Source organism: Balaenoptera ricei, chromosome X, assembly GCF_028023285.1.
Source record: "Balaenoptera ricei isolate mBalRic1 chromosome X, mBalRic1.hap2, whole genome shotgun sequence".
Classification (NCBI taxonomy): domain Eukaryota; kingdom Metazoa; phylum Chordata; class Mammalia; order Artiodactyla; family Balaenopteridae; genus Balaenoptera; species Balaenoptera ricei.
In genome coordinates, this window is record NC_082660.1 from 131,237,917 (window position 1) to 131,257,013 (window position 19,097).

Below are 19,097 nucleotides of genomic sequence, written 5' to 3' on the forward strand. Positions count from 1 at the left end.
ACCACGAAATCTAAGTTATGAAACTGAAACCAGGGTGTTTCAAGGAATGCTCACGCACTAGTGTTTCAAGATAGCTAACAAATACAGAATTCCATATTCACTAAATATTTTCTGAGGAGCCTGCAAAGAAAAAAGCTTAGGGAAAACTCTTCAAGGCTCATCTACTCCATTTTCATCTACAATTGTTGACCGCACGAGAACTCCTACCATTCCGCGTAATTTTAAAATTGAGTACTTCTTCAATGTTATGTAGCCAAAACTTCCCTCTCCCTTACTTTCTCCGCTTTATTCTGCTTGCATTTTGGATAATATGTAAAAATTGTATCTTTGCAACTTTGGTGCTTTATCAAGAACAAACACAATCGTCTCCCAGGGGGCTTGTGGTACGTTTACTGAATGCAAGCAATCCCTTTCCTGCTTGGGTCATGGACTCCAGAGCAAGTGTAAAATGCACGCTTAAATTCCCGTGTCTGCCATTCCTGCTTTCTGCATTTAATATGTCAGTGACAAGAACATTATAGTGGTAAATAACCCCTCCCCCCCAGTCCTAGGTCATTGATTTTGACAGATGCAAGATGACTTTTTAATGAAAATGCTTCAAGCAAGTCATCAACAGTAAGTGAAGGTAGAGTTTGCATGTTGACGTCTTCTCTATGTGATTACACAAGTGCAGTCTCCTTTTTTTGGCTTCTCGAGTTGTTATTTTCTGTATTTACCTGAAGAAGTGGCATCAGGTCAGTTGGCCTGAATCATCTGGGGTTTTAGGACGTATGCGGTGACCGCGTCGATGCCGAGGCCCTCAGGTAATCCCGGTTGGTGAGTGGGAAGCTGCCCTTAGCCTGCCACGCCTTCCCCACAGAGCTTCTCATTTGAAAGGGAGGTTGAACTGGGATACCTGAGGTAAGGCAAAATGACAGCTTACTCCCCGTAGCTGGGTCCAGGAAGCAAGAAGCGGGAGCAAGGTTATAAGCATTCGCAAATGAGCGCTCGAGTTCGAGGACTGGTTACAAAGCCCGAAGGCTAAAGGCCAGGAGAGAATGCTTATGCAGTAGCACAAGCCACAGTGGCAGCAAGTGCCATCATTTTCCTTTTTTTGTCGTTGTGGTAAAATCCACATAACATAAAATTCACCATTTTAAAGTCTACAATTCAGTGGCATTTAGTCCATTCACAAGGTTATGGATCCAACACCAGTTCCAGAATATTTTCATCACCCCAAAAGGAAATCGTACATTAAGCAGTTACTCCCCAGTTCCCCTCCTCCCAGCCCTTGACAACCACTAATCTACTTTGTGTCTCTGTGGATTTGCCTATTTCGTTTGAATGAAACATACGATATTGTGACCTTTTGTGTCTGGCTTCTTTCACTTAGCATCATGTTTTTTAGGTGCATCCATGTTGTAGCCTGGACCAGTACTCCATTCCTTTTTTATGGCTAAATACTATTCTGTCATATGGATATATACTGCCTTTTGTTCATCCATTCATCAATTGATGGACATTTGGGTCCACCTTTTGGCTTTGCAAATAGAGTTCCTATGAGCCTTTGTGTATACAGTATATATTTTTGTTGAACACCTGTTTTCAGTTCTTTTGAATTGAATCTTTTAATTCTTTTCAGTTCTTCCAATTCTTCCCCCAGAAGTGGAATTGTTGAGTCCTATGGTAATTTATGTTTAACTTATTGAGGAACCACCAAAATCTTTTTCTTTTCAGGTGAGATAGCATGGTGCCACATAGGTCATATGGTACTATTCTCTCATCTTGTAATTGGGACCATCATATCTCCGGCCACATCTATTTGTGGCAGGATGATTGGAGGGAAAAGCATCCGAACAAATGCATTGGTACAATAAATGATGTGTCCAAGGGACCAGACCACGCCATTGGTTTGAGCCGTCATTATACTTAGAAACGTTCTCAGAACCTGATAGCTACATTCAGGCACATGTGGTTCAATAGAAAAGCCATTAGCTTTCTGGAGACATCCTCAGATCATCTCATCCATAATCATTGCACCCAAATTGCCCAGATTTGGTGAGTACACACCAGTCTTTTCCCCAAAGCTCTTAAGACCTAATGCTATGGTTTACAACATAAAGAATCCCAAGAGAATGCATTGCAAATGCACGTATGAAAATGAAACACGGGGTCGAGATGTGTCAGTTTCTAATTTGACGTTTCAGTCCCAGATCTCTCATAATCAGAACACTCTCCCCTCTCCCTGCCCCACCACGAGCGCCCCCAACTGCAGTATTGGCCATGCTGAGCGGGTCCTGTGCACAGACAACAATAGAACAATTAGGATGTGTTTAAATGCTAAGTATTATCCCTGCAAACGGGAAAACACAGCAGGAAGCCTGAAGGGGAGAAGCGTCATATACAAATTAAAGATGCCAAATGGTCGGCCATAGAGACTCGGGGATGTAAAAAATATTTTTAGCAAGATATTTTACCTTCTGGTGACTCTTTTTTTTTTTTTAAAGGGATTTTCAATTTTACTCATTTTTTTTTTAAATTAATTAATTTATTTTTGGCTGTGTTAGGTCTTCGTTTCTGTGCTAGGGCTTTCTCTAGTTGCGGCAAGCGGGGGCCACTCTTCATCGCAGTGCGCGGGCCTCTCACTATCGCGGCCTCTCTTGTTGCGGAGCACAGGCTCCAGACACGCAGGCTCAGCAATTGTGGCTCACGGGCCTAGTTGCCCCGCAGCATGTGGGATCTTCCCAGACCAGGGCTCGAATCCGTGTCCCCTGCATTAGCAGGCAGATTCTCAACCACTGCGCCACCAGGGAAGCCCCTTCTGGTGACTCTTTAACGTCAGAGATGCACAGTCACATATGCACATAGTTTCAGTGGAAAAGCCATGGTGATTGTACCCTGAAAATATTTGTTAAAAGTTTGCGTGCTCTCTCCGCATTCCCCATTGCATTTTGCTCCCTCGGTTGGGACTATTTGGGAAGCAGCTGTGTCCATGTGGCTTGGACATCAGTAGTGTGGCAGTACTGGCGCCATGGAGGAGAGTAAGCGAGAGGGCATAGGTGTGTAGTTGAATGGCTTTGAATCCTGGCTCTGTCACTTGCTGGTTGATCTTGGGCTAAAGACCTAAGTATCTGTAAAACGGAGGTAACGGAGGTAGCAATAGCACCTACTTCATTGGGTCATAGTGAGGATTCAGTGATTAAGTGAATGAATACAGGCCAAATCATTTGCCTCTATGGTTAGCACATAGTAAGTACTCACTACTTTACATCATCACCATCATCATTACTACTACTAGTAACAATCTAAAATGCCTCATATTTGAGAGACTAGATCCATTACTTTCCTTTTTCTTATAAGGAATGGGATGTTAAAGAGAGCTGCTGAAATAACTACCTGGTAAACAGCCAGTATGTGGGAAACTTGAATGAAAAGATTCCGTCTTGTCCTAACATGTATTAGCTCTGTGCACCTAGCCATGAGGAACTGTAACAATATATGTAAGTATAATTGAATCACTTTGCTGTACACCTGAAACTAATGCAAACTGTAAATTAACTATACTTCAGATTTTAAAAATGGTTTAAAAAGAGCATGGTTTTTGGACTAGAAAAGCCTGGGCTTCAATCCCAGCTCTGTCACGTAATAGCTGCATGACATCGGGCAAGTCACCTAACATCTCAAAGTCTCAGATCTCTCACCAGTACACTAGAATAAACCACTGTCACCTAACTCACTGGAGTATTGTGAGGACGAGATGAAGACTGTGTATAAGAAAATGCTTTGAAAGCCACAAACGCTATGCAGGTCGGAGGTTGTTCTTCCTTATGGCCCTTTTAAACCTTAACTGGAAGCCACCTCTTTGGGGTCCATTGGTAAATAGATCTTGCCCTTCATTTTGGCCTTGGTGCCCAGAGGGATCTGCTAGGAACTGGGTTGAATGTCCTAACTGCACCCAAAAGACATCCACTGGGTATGAATGAAGTTTCCTCCCCTCTGAGCTCTGACAAGTTTTAACCTCGACATCCCAGGAAGAAAGGCCAGGTTGCCAATGACACTGCACCAAGTCCTCCAGGAAAATTATGTGTCTCTGAAAAAGAGTTTTTCTTCAAAGAACTGACACGGGTGGAGAGTTGAGTCATACCTTCGGATCGCAGTTCTTATTTCTCTTTCTGAGTTCTCACTGTGCCCTGGAGAAAGGCTATAAGGGTCTGCTGTGACACTCTACTCACCTTGGTGTTCTCTCAGGAACTTCCCCTGAATGGAAAATAAATAATTACTTAAAGTTGACATCGGACATTGGAATGTTCCAGAACAGTGTTTGAATTGGATGCAGTGTTTTGAACTTAGTCTGCATGAACATGCGAGTTGCAGTATGTTCTGTTTCGTTTTTGAAGTCAGCTATCAATAACAGGGTTGGATGTACAGCAAAGTGATTCAGTTACACACACACACACACACACACACACACATACATGTATTCTTTTTTGTAAATCAACTATATTTCAATAAAAATTTAAAACAACAACATGGTTGGGATATGGGGGGCTCCATGATGTCCATTAGCCAGCTGACTGCATTTTCCTTCTCAGCTGCCACTCTTGGCATCATAAATATAAAACCCAACCCTGGCCTTCTCCATACAACAGTTATTGAATTGCCATTTTCAAGCCGGTCATGCACGACAGGCAGTGATCCTGTGATGAGTCTCCTGGGGTTTGGCTTGAGCGCAGCACGATCCAGTAGGACGGGCTTCCTGCATGTGCATCGGTGCGGGGTTCTCTGCACACCCTCGCCCCTCATACCACTGAACCTGCAGTTTTCCTTTTGGTCCATTTTTCTTCTTATGTTTCTCGGGATTAAAAGAACTCCTGAAAATGAGGGGTTAAACCTGGAATCAATTTTCATTTACAACTGAGAAGCAGTTATTGATGCTGTGTTTGCAGTTCAGTGAAAGATCTAAAGATATAGACCTGGTGCTTCTCTTTCAATATGAGTAGCCTAATCAGTCACAAATGTTTTTTTAACAAAGAAATTGTATTGACAGCTTTATTAAAATTGCCATCTTTGAAGTTTTAACCTATCCACAATTTGATCTATTCCAAAGGCTTCTAGAATGTGTGGTGGCCCAACTCCAGAGCCCCCTCCAGTACATATTCATAGAGCCAGGTAAACATCTTCTTGATGTTTCCTTGCATGTTATCCTGGTGTTTGATTTACGCAGCTTGAAGCATGTAATGTCTGTTGTACTCTGGCAGCAGGATGGTCTGTGATGCCTGGGTTTTGAAGCTGGGTTAGATCCGGGCACGGCTCTCCCATGCCCTAATCATCTCGGACTGGCATTAGCAGCATCAGACTTTAGCATTATAAAGGCCATAAAAGAAATAGGTATTGTTGGAAACGACCTTTAGGGAATTCTAATATTAATACCATCTTATGATTAATGTGAATGAAACTGAAACCTTAGGTGACTTCATTTAGCCCAGTTAGAAATTCCGAAAACAGGCGCTATGGCTGGAAATGTTCAATTAGTGACCAGGCTCAGCTAAAGGACTCTATAGATAAAGCTTGGAGTGGTGTGTTGGTGCTTTAAAAACAGAGCTGAACAATTTCAATTTGCTTTGAGCACAAAGACATTCTAATGAGTTGTGTCTGGACACATTATCGTAAGTAGCTCCGATGTACCCAATTTTATTTAACCCAATCTTCTTTCTTTTTCTGCCAAGGGATTGCCCTTAGAAATGCGGTACTTAATTCAAAGCATGTTACTGGGGACGTGTGGACTTTTCAACTAGATGCTAGTAGCAGAGCTGCACCTCAAGCCTGTGAACATTTACAGAAAAATATTGTCTTCAAGCTCTTTTCCTCCACTTCATAATTTTACTTTTTGTCTGAAGATCACTAATTACCTCACACACAAAACAGCTTGCTTTTAATCCAGGTTCTTGATTTGGGTTTTATACTTGATTCATTTTTGTTTATTTGTTTTTGTTCTTACTGTGGGACCAGCTCACTGGCTAGGTTGTTGTCTGATAATTGCATGTGAAATGAATTACATGGTAGCAGAAACTCTGAACATTCTGGCAGCTTTGGGATGTGTTCCTTGTACCTGGGATGCATCCTGAACTTTCCAAACCTAGTGGCTAAGTGAAATTCAAGCCCACTTTTCTGTTTAAAGTTTGCTAATGAAAAGGGCTGCTCTCAGCTGGCCCCTGATGCGCTACAGTGAATTCATTCGCTGTGACAACAGATGCTCTTCCCTGCTGTAATGCTTCCTATTTTGTAGCCACAGTTCTTCTCTCATCACGCTGAACAAGTTGTTACCTCCCCAAGGTTTCTCTACATTTCCATTTACTTTGTTATCAGCAGAAAGGCTGGGGAAGGCCTCCTCCATAATGATATCAATATAGCACCCACAGCAAGAGAGGTCAGCCCGTCAGGGCTATAGAAACAGCAGATGGATTAGGATGAAACCAGCTGCAAAATAACTTTGATAGAGTCTTTTAATGTAAACAGTTTATCTGTCATTGCCTTTTATTGAAATCTCCCACAAAATGATGGCGTTTGGGCTGTGAAGGCTGCAGAAGGTAGCAGAATAAAATCTGTATGGATATTTTAATTTATTCATTAAAGACAGGAAAGTAAATAGGATAACATATAAGGTTAATAGAATAACATTGGCCTTCATATTCCCAAGATTGTGTTTTCCATTTGGCTGTATTAGCATAGAGACTAGATTAATAAGAAATTGCTTAGGGCTTGTATGATGTGATTTTTAATATGCTCCAGGCAAGTCTATGACTGTTTAGAAACCTGCTTGCTGAATTTTTTCATTGTAATTAGGTCTTCTTTTAGTGCCAAATATTTTGACTCGTAATCTCCGTAGATTGCCTTTTTATTGTAATCTTCATAAAATGCTTTGAGCACACAGAGATTCAGAGGAGCACAGCGTTTTCCCACGTGTCATGTCCGTCACTGCTGGTGACCGGCTACTGACTAACATCCACTACCACTTACGAAGTGTCCATCTATGAGCATTTCCATCGCAAACCCAATGGCTGTTTTGCTTAGCATAACGCTTTCTCACCATGACCTCAAATCACACATTGGCGAGGATGTGCTGCTTGCCCCAAGGTCCAAGTGGAAACAAAAATGTGTACAGTCTGTTCTTTCAGGAGCGATAACTCTCCAGTAGGGCAGGGATGACCACAGCCTTTTGTCTACAGAGAGCACACGGCACATATCTGGCGCTGTACAGAGGGTGGTAGGGGGACTAGCAGCCGAATCATTAAGTCAATTGGAATCAAAGTGCTGGAAAGAACAGGTATCACCATGTTACCCTTGTCACTACCTCTGGGCTGCAGGAAATGGCTGGACAGCTTCGTTCCTCTCGCCACTCTCATCCCCACTCTTTCTTTGGTCCAAGCTTGCTCTTTTCCTTAAGCCCCTTCATTGCCCCAGTTTGGGTCCCAAATCCATGGCTGCAGCCTGGAGGTTCTGTCTTAGTCATCAGCTAACAACCCCCGGGCATTGTACCACGTGTACCTAAGTTTATTGGAGGTGTCCACGTTTTGAGTTCAGTCAGGGTTCTAGCATCTATTAGAGCGGTACGAATGTCTCCAGTAATAAAACTCTTTGCCAAACTGAAAATGGAAGATTTTGAAATTTAGATGCTGGCTTGGAAAAATGTTCTGGGGCTTTGGTTTAGGGCCTAGGCATGCTTTATTCTGTTCCCCCGATATCTGCCATCTGCTGGAAAATCTATCAGGTAGGCTGCAAACCCCCAAGGATCTTGTCACGAATGGAAAGCAGAATCTGTCTTCTTCTTAAGCAGATGTATTTATTTAGTTCTATTTATTTAGCAAGAGCAAAGAGCAGAAGCATTGAAAGCACACAGAACAGGTATCCAAATTTGAGATTAGCTAGCAATCCAAGGGTAAAGATTCAAAATGCAAGTGGGTGGGCAGATCAAAGCAGCAGACCTTTCCAAAATACATGGCATGGCATAACCCATGTATCATGAAGTATCTCATAGGAGTCTTTGGAACATTAGATATAAACATTTATAAACTTGCTAATAGATCTTATTTCTTGCTAATAGAGGTTGACTCCACAATGGAGGTTCCATATTTATCCCTGAATCGTATATGTATATATATATTGTGTGTGTGTGTGTGTGTGTGTGTATGTATATATATATATATATATATATATATATATATATATATATATATGCTGAAATACTTGTGTGTGTATTAAAACATAGACTACCAGACCTTAAAATGACCACGGAGAGTCTTTACTCCAGCTGCCTAATTTTGCCAACAAGGGCACTGAGGCACAGAGAAATCAGTTGTATTGTGAAATAACAGAGAATATACACATTGGTCTCTGCCCCTGGTTCCCAGCACAGAGCTCCTAAATCCCTCGTAATTTCCTAAGTAATAAGAGGACTAGGAACATCTTTTGTTCTAGTATTTGGTCTTTGACCCTGGTTCCTGACCCAGGGTCCTAAATCCCCTGGAATTTCCTGGGTGACAGGAGTGTCTTTTGTTCTAATGAGGTGACTCTGGGTGGGCTCCTGGATGTGGGCCGGTTGGTCACCAGAAAGACCAAGCCATGATTGGAAGCTTGGCATTTCCAACCCCACCCTCCCATTCTTTACAGAGAATGTATGGGGTTCGTGGAGCTTCCAGGGGGGCTATTGGAACCTCTGATGTATAAGCCGATTGATCACAAGCATAGGTGACAACTTGGGCTTGAGACTGGCATCTGAAGTGGGCGGAGGCAGCCCTGTGGGACTGAGCCCTTAACCAGTGGGATGTGACGCTGTCTCCAGGTAGACAGTGTCAGAATTGAGTTAAATGGTAGGAAACCTAGCTGGCGTTGCAGAAATTTGCTTGGTGTGGGAAGACCCCACACACATCTGGTGTCAGAGTGTTGTGAGTGTAGTCGTAGTGTGAGAATAAAGGAGAAACGAGGGTGGAAGGATTACTGGGTTTTCTAATACAGATTGATGATAAAAATGGATGTAGCATCCTTGGCCAGAGTATAATATGCTCTAAAGGGACAGAAAGCCTGAATACACTAGTATGCTAGTACTGAAGGTACATCATCAGTATTCAGTCCCATGTAGGTTTTGGAATACTTATATTATTGGGTACCTACTATGCACTAAGAATACTCTTCCCATTTTCCTGGTTACACATAGCAGAGAGAGCGCCTCTATTAGGTCTTTATCATCTCCCAGCAAAGGACACGTGTCATTTTGTGAGGGGTGCCTCCCTAGTATCAGGGGCAAGAGGGCTCGGATTGGCTGGGGGAAAGAAAATTGAATTTTCAAATCCACAAACCCCAGGGGAACAGAATAACTGAGTGCCACTTACCTTGGCCCTTCTAATGGGCAGAATAAATAAGCCAATGCTGAGATGCTCTGCCTCGTGTCTCCATATTTACTCCACTTAGAGAATGATTAGTGTCGACAGATGACTCTTAGGGGCGAAACGTGCTTCTTCACCAAAGACAGTTCATTTTCATTAAGTTACAATATATCAAAACCTTAGTTATAAACAGAATCACCAGTTGACAAATGAATCTTGCTAAAGGATTTTGTATCCAGCAAAAGAGTCAGCCTAGAGGGAGCAAGCCTTAATGGAATGCAGGCACTTCTGAATCCTGTTATCACATCATCTTTGGGCCAGACACTCAAAAAACTCCTACTGGTTGCCTTGTCAGCGAAATACACATGCAGGGGCAAGTAGGACCCGCTATGAGGCCTGTATTCAACTGGCCTTGGCAGGGTCTTCAGCGGCAGGTTGGGTGAAGTTGATCAGGAATTCGATGAGCCTTGGGGAGCTATGAAGGGTTCATGATCAAAGGGAGCGTAAAATGGGGTAACACTAGGGAGACCAGCGGCCCAAAGAAGAGGCAGTGGCTGTAGTCCCAGTGAGAAGTAGTAAGTCTCCAGCAAGACCATAGCTGCAGGAGGAGTGAGGAGGGCACAGCCTTCTGCCAGAAAGCAGGATGGAAATGTACCCTGTCTGGACCGCTCCGTACTCCCTCCTCGCTGGGGCGTGAATTCGAGCCTCGTGGGCAGTTGCAGGATGGATCCAGATGCACACGGTCCTGGAGCCCAGCTTTTCCTCCAGAGGCCTCTTCTCTTCTCTTCACAGAGCTGGGGACCCGCCGGAGCAGTGCTCAGGCTTCTCAGACTGCACAATCAGCCCCGATTCTTTTACCCAGCCCATGTTTATTAAGTGACTACCAGGTGCCGGACACCTGGAACAAGTTCCCTCCAATCTCTGCCTGTCAAAATTTTAATCCTGCCCCCATGGTGTCTAGCACAGGCCTACATCACGTATGCATCGAAAACAATGAATTAAATTAAAATCGGAGAAGCCCAATACTCTAAAGCTAGGGAAGGTGTTCAAGGTTCAGATACAGGGTGTTTCCATGTTCCCTCCTGGGCACTCATCCAGAGGGTTAAATATAGTGGGGAGTGTCTTCCTAGAGATTGTCATCCCTGGCTGTAAAGTCAGAAATTCAGGCGGGCATCCAGGTGTTGCAAAATGCTGAGTGACATTTTCTCCTGTTAAGCTGCAGTCCTGGGTGTGCGTGTGTGCTGCCAGCTGATACCTCAGCCCATAGGATATAAGATAAGCCTCTTGATGTTTTACTCGTTCCAGTGAAATCTATTTAAATGCTGTAATTAAGCAATTCATTTTTATATTTGTGCAAGTGCTCTCAGGATATGTCTCTTTAATTGATTTAACCAATTCTGTAGGTATTGATTTTTGACCATCTGAATACCCTAATGATGAGTTCATTTGTTAATAGAGGAGTTTCTCTTCTGAACTTAGCAATCAATGCAGTTTACCAGTACATGCCACTAAATGAAGGTATGGCTGTGTCTTGCAGAGTTGCCCCATGAAAAATTAAAGGTAAAACATCGAAATACAAAACCAGTGCAATCGATTGCACTTCTGTCTTCTTTCCATAATGCGTAGTATCCAGTTATTTGAAACTATCTGAATGATTGACTTTTCACTTTTTATCAAGAAATGTATTGTATAGATGCAGTTTGGGTGTATCTGCTAGTAGAATGCCAGGGAAAAACATATAAACAGGAAATGTAAAAGACATGCAAAACAATGGTAATAGAATCGCATTTTATGCTTGACTGACAGTATGCTTATTGATTACGGAGGAAAGCAGTCCCTGACTACGTAGCCTTGTAAAATGAATCCATGGCTCCAATCTCTCTAGGCCTCCTAAGTGCTCACTTTGATGGTCTCAACAGACAGGAAACGTATTGCACTGAGTTTGTTTTCTGTCAGTCTCAGGGGGGTGTAACGTCATAAGTCTGGATATAAATGTTCAGGGCATGCTTCTTATAAGCCCAAAAATATTCTCCAAATATTTTTATGAATATAGTATACTTGTCTGTTGGACTAAAGTAACAGTTCATGATATGTAATCACTGGGGCAGAATTACCTTACCGAAGAATTTTGTAAAAGTTCAGTCAGTATATAGAAGATGACTAGCAAGTTTCCTAAGTGCTTTATATGTAGCATTTTCTCCCTAAAGAAATATGATGTTCTGTCTGCCCTGGAGGATGGGGCTCAATGGAGAGCCACTTTCCTTCCTTCCTTCCTCCCTCCCTCCCTTCCTTCCTTCCTTCCTTCCTTCTTTCTATTTTTTCACGATAACTACATTTGATGGTTCATGTAATTCACTGTGGCCCTTGAGTCACTTCAGCTTTGGTGCAGCAAAAGGATTCTCCATGTAACAGAAAGACAAGGTCCTTCTTCTTTTTAGGAAGCTAGATTTAATGAGTGAGCAACTCTAAGGCTGTCCTTAGCCACATCATCCGTCCTGAGGAAATAAATTTGCTGCTTAGCAGGATACCAAGAAGAATACAATGCTCGTAATGAGACAAGAATTGGCTCATAAACACCCCTTGGGACGAGATGAGTGTCTTCTCCCTGGGAATATAATTTCTCAAGCTGCCATATCATGGAGGAGGTTCACTGAGGGCAGCGTCCTCAGGGCTTCCCAACCTCAGGGTCAAATGTTAGTGAAAAAGCAAAGAGCCCTCCTGATGGAGTGGGTGTGAGAGGAGGGATGGCTGATGAAGAAGTCACTGCGAAAAGAACGATGCTTCCTAGACTTCCTTGCAGGAGGAGAGAGTGGCGGGGGGGGGGGGGGGAGTAGCATGTGCACTTGTGCCTCCACAGTGTCGGGTATCCTGACCTCTCTACCACCAACGCCAATCCCAACAAGGTTCAGGGCAGAAGCCTGTGTGAAGGTAGAGGGCCCTCTCTCCTGCTGGGCTAGGCCTGGCAGGGTCTAAACACATCAAAGTCTTCGTCGAGTAGGACTTTACAGACAGAAGCATTCTGTTCACCCCAGAACTGCTTCTGATATGGAGAGAGGAACTGAATGGCTTCTGTAATCCTCGTTGGAATAACTCCATAGATTTGATACTACAACCTGGTCACTGGTCAGAAAGCCCATCAACTCTCTGGCTATAAAAATGTATGAACCATAAGTTCTGGTTACCAAAGGGGAAAAGGGGTGGGGGAGGGATAAACTAGGAGTTCGGGATTAACAGATGTACGCTACTATGTATAAAACAGATAAACAACAAGGACCTACTGTATAGCACAGGGAACTATATTCAATATCCTGTAATAAACTATAATGGAAAATTTTGAAAATAATATATATCTGAATCACTTTGCTGTACACCTGAAACTAACACAACATTCTAAATCAACTGTAGTCCAGTAAAAATAAAAATGTATTCAGTTTCTGCAGAGCAAAATAAAAATATCCATCAATGTGCAAAAAAAAAAAATGTATGCACTGATGCCTATGTGGAATGCGGTCGCAATCAAGATGCACTTTTTTGCTTAGCATGCTGTGGTTTCTAGAGCACTGTCGTCAATGTTGGCTACTCACAACCAGCCTTGATGTAGACAGGGCAGGAATGATGGTCTTCATTTTTAAGATGAGGAAACTGAGGCTCACAGGCCTTAGCCGCATCGCTAACGCCATGATGATAGGAAATGGCGAAGCTGGTAGCAGAACCCAGGTCTGTGGATTTCTAGCACAGCACTCTTTCCAGTTATAGCCCATTGCATCTTGTTGCACCATATTGGGGTATGTTTCTTAACATCTTAATTTATTTTATCATCCTATCTTTTTAAAAATTTATTTATTTATTTATTTTTGGCTGCGTTGGGTCTTCGTTGCAGTGCGTGGGCTTCTCATCGCAGTGGCTTCTCTTGTTGTGGAGCACGGGCTCTAGGCATGTGGGCTTCAGTAGTTGTGGCTCACCGGCTCTAGAGCACAGGCTCAGTAGTTGTGGTGCACGGGCTTAGCTGCTCCGTGGCATGTGGGATCTTCCCGGACCAGGGCTCGAACCCATGTCCCCTGCATTGGCAGGCGGATTCTTAACCACTGTGCCACCAGGGAAGCCCCTTTATCCTCTTATCTTATGTTGGAACTTCCTTGATGGCCAGATAAGTATCATGTTAGGGAAACGTGGCACAAAGTAAGTAGAATATAGGTTTTGAAAAGCATATAGACATTACAAATTAAAGCAGCATAAGTGTTAACTATCTAGCCTCCATTTTCCAATCAGTTTAAATTACTTTAATGTATGTTTTTAAACTCAAAATTAGCTGTAATCCCAATATGTAACCCTCTTAATGCTTGGTGAATCACACTGTATCATTTCATTTTGATTTCCCTCCTTTTGCAGGGTATATCACATTCTTGATCATGTATCTGGAATTTGTGTAAAAGGAAAAGAGGAATTTTCTCCTTGTATATTTTCTACACTAGTTCTTTTACCTTAAAGCCATATATATTTTGCATGCAAATAATTCACTTAACTTTTCTTCAAAGTCCCTTAATAATTCCTTATAGTGTGCTTAAAACAAAGTCAAATTACAGTGAAAGTGGAGATCGCAAATGGTGAGCCATTTCTCATGCCTGGCGGACACCCCCTGCAACCATTTCATTTGGAGATGAGCTCACAGGAGGGTGACATGAGAGCATCTCACTAGAGCTCTGGGGACTCTGGAATGATCCTGGGTTAATCTCCAAAGAAAACCTCTCAGCCTGTTTTCCATCACTATCCAAGCAACCCAGAAAAAATTAATTTGAATGAAGTTATTTTCCTATAATGACTGTATAAAAAGACATATGTTTCAAAGAAACTGGCCTTGAACATGATTATGTGCCTCCTGATTAGAGAAAAATAACTGGGTCTAAGTGACAGTCCCGACATGCAGAGAAGAGAGGACTTTTCAGAAAACATGTCGCTGAATCAAAGCTAGGTTAAGCAATGTCGCTTTGATTTCTCTCCTCCCCGTCTTCTGCCAGTGGCATGCTCAGCCCATCACATCTAGCTCGCTTTAAAAGGAAACCACTGGAACACCGTGTCCATTACTTTGTGATAATCTAAGTCTTCTTTAAGAACAGATTTGTTTGGATTTTAAGGGGTTGGGAAAAGTGGATTCACGTGATTTCCACAATGGCCTGTCTTCAGCCCGCTGCCATATCCTATTCCACCAGCCAGGACTGGGGGAGAAAAGGTGGTAGAAAAGGCCAGCGTGGGCGTGCAGACTGGCTGCGCTTCTGTAGTGAAGGTCAAGGTCTCTCCCCCACTCCTTGCCGGCATCTGGCTCTTCCTTTCAGCATCCCTTAAGGGACTGCTCAGAGACAGGCATTCATACCCTAAACACCTGTGAGAGATGACTGGGCCAGCCAGACGCATAGTCCTTGTTTCCTCATTTTCACCTGTTACCTCATTCCCTCTCTTTCTCACTATACTTGCCAAAATTCAACCTCAGGCACAGATGGTGAGAAAATGATTTTTGCCTACCGAGCCAAAGAAAGTGCCCAAATATTAACGGGTATTTATCTAGAAACAGAACCTGAGACTTAATAGAAGAGAAGGACTTGGATTTCCAACACTAATGTCTAAACTGGGGAAGTATTTCATTGATTTAAAACAAATTGCTTCCAAGTGCACTGAGTTGTTGTTATGCATAGAAAGGTTCAGTATGCTTATGCCTTGGTCATTCAGAATGTCAAGTCCAATGTTAGATTATAAATTGTTACAAGTGGTTGCCTCTGACTTTTAATTTATAGCAGTATTCTCTTCATCTCTTAGCCCTCACCCACCTCCAGGATTCACAGATATAAAGGTCTCCAAATGGATACCTTTTAAAAGAGTCTGAAGAACCCTGAGGTTGGCAAACCGCTGCTTCAACGCTCCCCATACTGAATGTTATTTCTACAGCCTGAAAGAGTTTGGCGGGGTACAAGTTTGGTTCTGATTACATAATTATGCTACAGAAGTATGAAAAAAAATCATCACTATAACCCTCCAGGTGCTTAAACAGTTTGATAGACTGTAGCCATTCTGCCATCAGCGCCCCCAGCGGTGTTGCCTAGCAACATTTTAATTCCAGAAGAATCGAAGGAGATGCAATCCCTGTGGAGAGGGAAACAGAAATAAGAGGGCTGTTGACAGGTGATCTGAGTTGTTTCTTCTAATATACTGTGAAGATCACTAGCTCTTTCCATGAATGATAAATGGACTGTACACAGATCAATGGGTTCAGCAATAAACTGGGACCAGCCTCCGTATCTAAGGCACACAGGCCGAGAGGCCCAGAGATTTCCTCATTTCGATGATTTGGTGTGTGTTTTCTTAAAGGTTCCACGGGAGGAAATTGATCCAAGCCATCGGTCAGCCCTTGCCCTTTTGTGGTATCTGCTAATAAAAATGATTTTAGAAATGGATACTTTGGCCTTTCTATCACCGGGCAGGTGCAGCCAGGGGGCCAGAGCAATGCAGGGTAAACGGTTTCCCACCAGAGATCTAAAAATCCCCAGATGTGCCCATGACCATTCCCTCTGTGTCTGCCTCCACACCCTGTCATAAGCCAAGCAGGTGCACGCGGAGGAGGGAGATGAGATATTTCTGAAATATTGAGAATGGCCAATTATATGAATACTTACTTATCTCTAAGCCAATCACAATGGGCTCCTTTAGTGTAAGGGATTTAAAATCTAATTGGTTGGTATTATCTGGAGGTAGGAAAATATTACATATTCACATAATTAGAGGGAAAGACTTTTCTGAATTACAGACATATAAACATACAGACAGATACAGAGAGCTTATAGTTTTAATTCTAAAATTTCAGACATAAGTCAAGCATATACAAAGTTCACACGTCCATTTTAAAGACCTGGTCTCTTCTCAGTGGGTATACATTCTCAATTTATTTGAGCTCAAAATACACTCACAAAAAAGAACAATAAACCAGATTCTCTGTCCTCTTTCACCCAACAGAGACAAGGTCTCAATAAATCATCCATCCCTTTCTAGTGATCAACAGATGGTCAGCCCAAATAGAAAGGAGAACCATCCAGGAAACTTAGGGGAGTCATGAGGAAGATGGAGTTGAGTCTTATCTCAGAATGTGGATGGCAGTGTGGTCCTTTGAAATTAGCCATTTTCCAGAACATGAAAGGATGGAGTGGGAGTGGGGGAGTTCTTAATGATCGCTGTTTTCCACAAGCACAGGGCTCAAGTTAAAAAAAAAAAAATCAGAGGGAAGAGTGGAGAGAGGAGGATGGAGTTATGAGCCTAAGGGCCCACTGTCACAGGCACTGCTGAATTTCCCAGGCAGCCCTGGCAGTGCCCGCCTGTGTCTGAAAGCTGCACTTGGACCAGTAACCACGCTCCCCGGGAGAGGAAAATTGCTTTCTGGGTCTCCCGTCTGCTTATCTCCAGCAGCCTGCCTTGGTTAGCTCCTCATGTTTCTGAAGAGCATTTTATATTGCTTATTGTTTTGATAACTAGTTACAAAGATTATGCCTGCTAATGTTGTCTAATTGCATTTTTTTCTTCTGTTCACAGGCTGTTGAAAAGGCAAAATCTAAGAATAATCCTGTAAAGTAAGTTATTTTTTTTTATTAGTTGGAAATGTTCATTTGAATGTACTCCAGGCATGTGAAAAAAGAAGGTCATAAAAGAGACCTTGATTTTGAGTTCACCTCTATTCGTGACAATTTAAAAACAAAAACAAAAACAAAACAAGCAGAAAAAAAAAACCCTCCAATGAGCAGGGACCAGCTTTTTGATTTTTCCTGTGGTCCTGATGAGGAAGTGCTCCAAGTTATGCCCAGTTTACATAAATTAATATGTGCCGTCCATGAATAGCTGCCAAATACTATTATAATCATATTCAATGCAGAGTACTTCAAGCCTTTGGGTTTTGCACATGCTAAAAAGATTACATTTTTAATTGCAAACCTTGGACCTATGACAGAGACGTAAATGGCTGAAAATGTGCCAAGTGATTTCCAGCCACGTGGGGAGGTTTGGCACCTCAGCATCAAGGCCTCGCTACTCTGTTAATGAAAAGCTCATAAAAATATATTTAACTGAAGGTTTTTCTAGCTAACAGAGAGCTATTTCCAAGGCATTTTATGAGACACTCTTAAATTATAAACAAGCTGCACAGCACTCTTTTAAATATAGTACATCTTAGACAGCCTGTCTCTTCCAGAAGGGAGACTTTCAAATTAAAGATGGCTGTCTTGTCATTTGGGTTTGTGACATCTGATTGCAGTGTTATGATGCATACCAGTTCCACCAGCCATGTGGCCTAGGGAAGATCTGCTCTATTTGCCAGGTTACTACAGGTCTGGTAATATCACATCTCTAGGAACTATGTGTTAACTTATGTCAGCCGACTTCCATTAGAGTGGATAACAAATGCAGAAATGGGGAGTGCACTGATTTGTTTTTTAATCTGTATCTTTTAATATAAAGTCTGTCTCCTGTAGATGGCATATAGTCAAATCTTGTTTTTTTCCCCAGTCTTACAGTCTCTGCCTTTTGACTGGATTGTTAAATCCATTCACATTTAATGTTATTATTGATAGAGTTGGATATATATAGTTAATTATACAGTTATCTAGTTGGGACTGCATTGATTTTTAACAGTTTCTGGGAGAATGGTTCAGCTAATGCCAGTGACAAGAGGGCTGCTTGTGTTTTGTAAAATAATTAACTTTTCCAAGTCACCAGGGTAGTGTTTAGCACACCATTAAATCCAAGCTCCAATTCATCTTTCCAAAAGGTTTTGTGTACTTTGTTTTTAAATTTAATTTTCTTAGGCCATGGAATATTCCTTATCAGCCTTCTGTAGCCTCTGGAGGGCTATCTGTGGTCTGGAGATGTATTATGCTATAGTCGTCCTATGGGAGCATTTTTAGTAGCTGAATTTTGGTCTGGTTGTTTGGTTGGGGTTGAAATCTTCTCTGCAGCCTGCTTTCTTTTCTGTCTTTGCCCGGAAGGCTTCTCTACTGCGAGCCCATGGCAGGCAAGCTCCATGGATTAGAGGATGGTGCTAATGAGGCCAAGGCCAGGTCTTGAGTCCCTGGGTGGGCCATTAGTGATCTTCTTTCCCATAGTCCGACTGCACCCCTCCCTGCAGTCCACCCGCGGGCAGATGCATGCCCCAGGTCACGAGGGATGGGGCAGAGGCTGGCGGAGTGTAAATCTGGCCCTCAGTGGGACAGACATCTCCAAGTTCAAGCCCTCCCAATAGGAAGTGAGTCCCAAGCTCCATCTTTGCGTGCACAAGACAGCCTATTGGCAGTGTGCGGGGCTTCATTAAATCGTACTGATGGCCTGGAAGTGGGACGAGTTTTCTGTCTGCTCCTTGTGAGAATTCGACCCTACAGATAATTATATTTTTTATGAGCTCTGGCTAATTCACAGTACAGACTCTATCGAATGTCTAGCACTTTAAGGAATGTTGTAAAGAGAAAACAGAAAAACTAGAAGAGCCGAAGGATTACTAATAGAATGTGGAACAATGTTTTACTTTTAAATACATTTGAAGATCTGTCCAGTAACAAACCTAAGTCACAACCAACTGGTAGGTGTTTAGAATTGTCTTCTAATTAAATAAGATACCGCTATCAGCATGAGTTTGAGTGTCCTGTTGCATTTGGTACCTAATACCTGATACCTAACTCAGTTGCCCAGCCACAGCCATCTGGGTACTTTAAGAAG

The 19,097-nt window shown here is 42.6% G+C and overlaps 1 protein-coding gene across 1 annotated transcript in view; it reads left to right on the forward strand.

The window, feature by feature from the left end:
• AFF2 (ALF transcription elongation factor 2) overlaps window positions 1–19,097 on the forward strand; it is a 332,030-nt gene that overhangs the window by 230,598 nt on the left and 82,335 nt on the right. Inside the window, exon 9 of the mRNA XM_059910489.1 lies at window positions 16,929–16,966. Within this exon, the coding sequence (XP_059766472.1) occupies window positions 16,929–16,966 (38 nt within the window). The remainder of the gene's footprint in view (window positions 1–16,928; window positions 16,967–19,097) is intronic.